This window comes from Ascaphus truei, chromosome 4 (assembly GCF_040206685.1).
Source record: "Ascaphus truei isolate aAscTru1 chromosome 4, aAscTru1.hap1, whole genome shotgun sequence".
NCBI classification, from domain to species: Eukaryota; Metazoa; Chordata; class Amphibia; order Anura; family Ascaphidae; genus Ascaphus; species Ascaphus truei.
The window spans coordinates 401,990,940-401,997,357 of record NC_134486.1 but is presented as its reverse complement, the minus strand read 5'-3'; the positions used below and the strand labels follow the sequence as shown (position 1 = coordinate 401,997,357).

Sequence of the window (6,418 nt, the reverse complement as noted above, 5' to 3'; positions counted from 1 at the left end):
ATGTCATGGATTGACGAGCAGAAAAATGTACCTGCTGATATTTCTGTTTCTTGCAGTTCTTCCATGAAGGTTTCCTGTTGCCCAACCACTGTGTTTCTTCAATGTGCTGCTAATTGGGCTTTTTATAGTTTTGATATAAAGATAACTGAGGGAGAAATACCTCCCTTGTATCCAGCTGTCAGAATGCTTGCCCTACTCCCCGCTGGGGGGGAGGAGGACTTACCTCAAATGTAATTGCTGTCATGGAGAGACTAGTATATTGGAGAGACTAGAGGAAACATAAATATTGGCAGGTACTATAAATTTCCCTTGATCCACCATCAGTGTGGACAGAGTGTGTGTGCCACCCTCTCTGTGCGCCTTTCACGCCAATGCACAATGGCTTACCTGAATTAATTTCCTTTGATATACTAGCACAAAAAGCAATCTGATTGCAAATTAATTGCTTTCTTCGTCTCATTAGCAAAACATGCATGGGAAATCAGCTAAAGTGCATAGAAGTTGATAATATATATATCATTTAAATGTTCTGCAGTCTATAAAATCAGCGGTCACAAGTAAACCTAAAATTGAATATGCATTGCTTTGAGCTATTTTTGTATTTACTTTGCTTTGGCATTTAACACATTTATATTCATTATTTTTTATTTTTTATTTTATTGCATATCTTCTGAATGGCACCTGGGGACACACTATAAATGAATGTTCAGAGGTAGCTCACAGGGATAACAGGGTGAATGAATGAAAACGGCATAAAATGAGAAGATGGTTTTTTAACAGTTGCAGACCAACACGAAATGCTGTCTAACCACAGATTTAAAGGGCAGATATCCCGTTTCCAGCCATGTACGTTTGTCAGGCGTACCATTTGGCTTTGGCTTAATGAGAAAAGTTTAAGGTCGAAGTAACTTGGCTCAATTGTGTGTCCTTGCCTGCCCTTTTTCTTGTCTGAAGGAAGTTTCTGATCAGTTACCTATGTCTTCCTCAGATACATACAGATCCGCATGCCAGATTAAATTCCTGTTTGCTACAGTACATCAAATTGTCTACTGGACAATCCTTGCATTAAATCACTGATGGCAATACAATAACATCCTATGACTAATTGCATTGCATATTGCAGTCTGCAATGTACCAAAGCATTAGACTTCACAGATGTGGCAGACGTTATTACACCTATTAACGCACAAAACAACGCGTTAAAGAACATGTGTTCTCTCTGTAACCGATGATTTCAATGGCACTACTGTTAAATAATGCGCCAGCAACAACGTCTGATACATCTATCTGTATGAAGGATGCACATAGTAACCTGTGGTGCTTCAGAAATTGGTCGTTTTGTTTGAGATGTAGAATATTTTTTTCTTGTGTGTCTCTTAATCTATAAGTGGTGCTGGTATGTGCAGTGGAAGTACCCCATATTTCTACCAGCTATATACAGTATCACAAATTATTAAGAAAAAAATCCTAGAGTACGTCAGCGACGGGATTATACGGGTAGTTGCATTTGCATAATCCAGTTCTGTGCTACTTTAATAAGTGTGACTGCTGCTTCAAACTAGAAATCACAATAGTTTATTTATTCACTTCATTTTTTTAAATGTAGTGTCTCCTGCTGCATTATGCCCTAGCCCTGTAACAGGAGCGCACAGCTTCTATTGAAAAAACCTGCAGGCTTTTCAGTTTGTCATTGATTGTGTCATCTTTAAATAGTGTCAATATTTAGGGAACATTGTCCACGTCCCTGATCACCTCACTAACCCAATGACCATTTTCCCCTCTACCTGTGACTCTGGTAAATAAAAACCTCTCTCAATATGAGGATTCCCGCAGTGAAAACTGATTCATTGCTACTTCGGGAGGTTCCAGAGTCGCAACAGAATGAATATATTTTGTTTTATATACTGTACCATTTTGCTGTTCTCCTTCGAGATATGATAATAGAAATTGCAGTTCAAAGAAACAGTTGAAATATCCATGAAACTGTTTCCATCACATTAAAAGTTTGTGATGATGGATATCAGGCAGTTTATGGGTTTTTTATTTATTATTTTTTTTATAGCTGCGGCCTGCGCAAATGTTCAGAGGAGTCTTTCAGATCTTCATTACTCTTTATATAGAATTTGAGCCGTTATCAAATTAGACTTGAAATAAGTGTACAGTATGCGAGAATAAAAAAGTACAATGTAAGCCGTTCTAAACATCACGGAACAAACATAATTGATTAAACTGCAAGATGTTAAATAGTGCTCACATTTAAAAATGGAGCAAACCCAGAATTTTAGCGACTTGGTTCTGGCTCTACTAATCCAATGCGCTATGCACATTTTATTATGCAAATGAATGCATTTGCAAAATTAAGTGTTCATGTTAAGTATTCAGTAAACTGTGAAATTGCATTTGACATGGAAAGTCGTGCCAACTCGTAGGCAGGTGAAATATAAGAGAAGAGAAATCCTTCTCAAAATCCTGTCATTATATACCATATAATTAACTGCTTGCCACAAAACGCAGGCAAAAAAACTACTACTGTATTTAGTTTTGCCCCAGAGTTTGAATAGGTTGTGTAGTTTTGTGGTTTATAAAGAGAGATCGAAATTATTTTAATTGACTCCCTCTCTCTTTTCTAAAGTTTGATTTTTAATCTTGTCGGTCCCAGGACAGACAGTTGGTGTCAAACAGAACACATTAGACACAGAAGTGAAATGCTAATGAGATATTCTCACATTTTCGAGCAGCAGTCTGCACTGCTCATTTTTTGGGGACGTAAAGGAGGTATTTTTCTTATTGCCTGAACAGGGTGGGGGATCTCATGGAGTCCAATCGCTGTCCCCTGACCTCCAGGTATCCCCAGGGTTAACAAGATATTTTCAGGTGGACAGAATATCAGCCTTGCTCCGGAGGCCAATAGAATGTTGCAATGGCATCAGGTGGGACGCAGTGACTGGGAGGGTGGGTGCGAGGCAGTGACTTAGGGAGGGAGAGAGGCAGTGACATAGGGAGGGAGGGAGGCAGTGACTGGGAGGGAGGGAGTGACTGAGGCAGTAACTGGGAAGGAGGGAGGCAGTGACTCGGAAGGAGGGAGGCAGTGACTGGGAGGGAGGGAGGGAGGCAGGGACTGGGAGGGAGGCAGTGGCTAGGTAGGCAGTGACTGGGAGGGAGGGAGGCAGTGACTGGGTGGGAGGGAGGGAAGCAGTGACTGGGAGGGAAGCAGTGACGGAGGCAGTGACTTGGAGGGAGGCAGTGGCCCTTTGGTAGTGACTGGGTGGGAGGGAGGGAGGCAGTGACTTGGGTAAGAGGGAGGGAGGCAGTGACTGGGTGGGTGGGAGAGAGGGAGGGAGGCACTGGGTGGGCGAGAGGGAGGCAGTGACTGGGTGGGTGAGAGGGAGGGAAGGAGGCAGTGATTGGGTTTGGCAGTGACTGGGTGGGGTGGGTGACTTACCTTCACCGGGTGGGTGCTGCTTCCTGCCGCCAGATGCTTCCCCCCCCTGTCCCTGAGGTGGCGGGATGAGGGACTGAGTGCGGTGCTGCTGGAGGGGAGGCGGGGGGGCGATGCGGTGGGCCGTCGGCGGGCCGGTTGTAGTTGTGAGGCGGCGGGGTGAGGGACTGAGTGCAGTGCTGCCCGGAGGGGAGGCGGGGGAGTGGTGGCGATGCGGCGGGCCTCCTTGTACCTGACATCACACTCCACCCCCTGCATGACCCCCCGGTCCTCGTTTTCTCGCCCTCTGCACTCGTCCCCCTCCCTCCCCTCCCCCCCCCCCCCCCAGTCCCCTAGCGTTCGTTCCCCGGCGCTCGTTCTCTCTCCCCCGGTCCCTGGCCCTCCCGCTGGTAAGGTGAGTCGGGAGGAAGTGCGGCTATGTGTTAGGCGGCGGGTGATGCGGGTGCCGGCGCTCGTTCTCTTCCCCCCCCCCCTCCCGGTGCTCGTGCTCTCTACCCCGGTTCCCGGCGCTCCCGCGGGTAAGGCGGTGACTCGGGAGGCCGTGCGGCGGCGGGTGATGCTAGTGCGGTGGCGGGTGATGCGGGAGCCGCCACTCGTTCCCCCCCTTCCGTCCCCGGCAATCGTTCTCCCCCCCCCCTTACCCCGGTCTGCCCGCGGGAGGCAGCAGGTGATGCGGGAGCCGGCGGCGATGTGAGGCGGGAGGGTGTAGGTTGTGAGGGGCAGCGGGTTGAGGTGAGACGGCGTGCTGCTCGTGCTGGAGGGTGTGAGGGGCGGCGGGTTGAGGTTAGGCGCGGTGGCTGGGTGTGGGTGGTGTGACTGGCACGCCCTGCTGTGACGTCAGCCCACCCTGCAGGACAATGAGCTGTGGCCGTCCGCCGGCCAATCACATGGGGCACAAATACACACACAAACGTTATTTCAGTCTTATATATATATAGATGAATCTTTTTCCATTGCAGATATGTAGAAGAAATGGGATTATACAAATTTTATGGAGAGATTGAACCGTTCCACTGTGCTGCTAATAGTGTAATAGAAAGCTGGACTAAAAAGTCAGCTTGGTACTGTAGTATGCACATTTGGTAATCATCAGGTTGTTTCCTTGTCATTTTAACAGGTGGAGTTAGTTCGCCGAGATTATGTGGCCAATGGTGGTTGGGAGACTTTCCTGTCCTACGAAGACCCCGAGCAAGACATACTCATTGGTCTGCTGCGCCTGCGCAAATGTTCAGAGGAGTCTTTCAGACCTGAACTGAAAGGAGGAGTGTCCATCGTGCGGGAGCTGCATGTTTACGGCAGTGTGGTCCCAGTCAGCAGTCGCGATCCCTCGAAGTTTCAACATCAGGTGCATTATAACGGAAAGTCCTCTTTAACCCTGATATGCTATGGTTTTAAAGCAGCAGTGCGGTCTCCTCACCCATTATTAGGCTTGTGGTTAATTAAAAAGGCAGTCCAAGCAGCATTTAAAAAAATATATATATATATATGTTTTTTTTTTGTGTGTGTGTTTTAATATATGCAGTCTTTGATTACCTTTACTGAAAATGAATTGCCTAAGCTGCCGATCAATTAGTTCTCCTGTGATCAATCGGCAAAGATCCCGCTTCCCAGGGTTCACTAAATGGCCGCCTTTCAGTTTCAATCAATCCTTTAGTCCGTGTAACTCCATTGCTAAAGTAACATTATCTATTGTTATAGTTTACAGCTTAAACTGCTGGGAATATTGGCAACAAATGATCAGAAACCTGGAAAGTGTTACAAAGATCTTGCACTGCTGGGGAAGTCGGCTAAAGTCTGCTATAGAAATAAAAGGATGCTCAGTATATTAAAACTCATTAAAAATGGCATTGAGAGTTGAATAATATATATATATTTTAATGCAGTAAGTATTGGCTAATACTACAGAACTGATTTATTAAAAAAAAAAAAAAAAACCCACACTTGTAGGATATTGTTTGTTTGGATTGTTCCTTTTAAGTTGTTTTCGTACTTTAACTTTAGTTACCACTTTAGTGGTATGTGACTGTCTCCCATAGTATGTTAGTAACCCTAAAATTGTGCATCTGCACGCTGATAGATTGTTGTATGTCCCCTGCTATGTTTATTTACATGGTTGATGTTCTGATACGCATATTGTATTACTGTATATGTAATTTCACATAGTTTGAAGAATATGCTTCTGCTATAAATCGCTGCATACATCGATTGCAGTCGATTTAAAAGGGCAGTCCCGAAGACTACCAGGAAGGCGGCTGATCAAGATGGCTGATGCTCTAATCTGCGTCTAAGGGTGGGGGGGGTTATTTTAATCAATAAAAGGTACTTGATACATGGGAATATATGAGTATCTGAAGGAAGTGAAGTTGTCCTCAATAAATGGCTTCCATTAACCTTTTGGTGGGTTTGTCTCAGGATCTAACCTTGGAATCTCTAGTGCATTAGGCAATAACATATGGGGGGAGTCCATTCTCCAATCAAGAGAGACAACATTTTAGCACATCTTAATAGGCTAAAGGCGGACATGGTTTTCCTACAAGAGGGACACTAGACCCAAAAAGAACTTGACATTGATCATTTTTTTTTTTTTTTAAATGGAACAGTACCCTTTATTTTATTTCTAAAGTTCAATTTCACTAATGCATTTTTTTAACCTTTTTTTTCCAATTTTTTTATTGTTTTGGAGAGACACAACAAATATTCAACATTGGTACGGACATTGATCATTTTAACACACAGACTGGCCAGGATATAGTGTGAGGGATGATACTCAATTTACACAATGTTAAAAAAAAATATTGCACTTGCAAATCACTTCAGCACCATGTGATGGGTCCAGATGACTAAACTGACTCACTCCCCCAAATTATACTATCTATTGATGAAGCTTCCCCTCCTAATAAATAAACAAGATATACAATATTTAAATAAAGAAAGGACTAATTTTATTTTGAGGACAAAAACATAGAATCTGCATTATGA

At 44.3% G+C, this 6,418-nt stretch overlaps 1 protein-coding gene across 2 annotated transcripts in view; it reads left to right on the top strand.

Moving 5' to 3' along the window:
- ELP3 (elongator acetyltransferase complex subunit 3) overlaps positions 1 to 6,418 on the top strand; it is a 188,122-nt gene that overhangs the window by 146,615 nt on the left and 35,089 nt on the right. For both annotated transcript variants that reach the window (XM_075598659.1, XM_075598657.1), the window contains exon 13: positions 4,557 to 4,784. In XM_075598659.1, the coding sequence (XP_075454774.1) occupies positions 4,557 to 4,784 (228 nt within the window). The remainder of the gene's footprint in view (positions 1 to 4,556; positions 4,785 to 6,418) is intronic.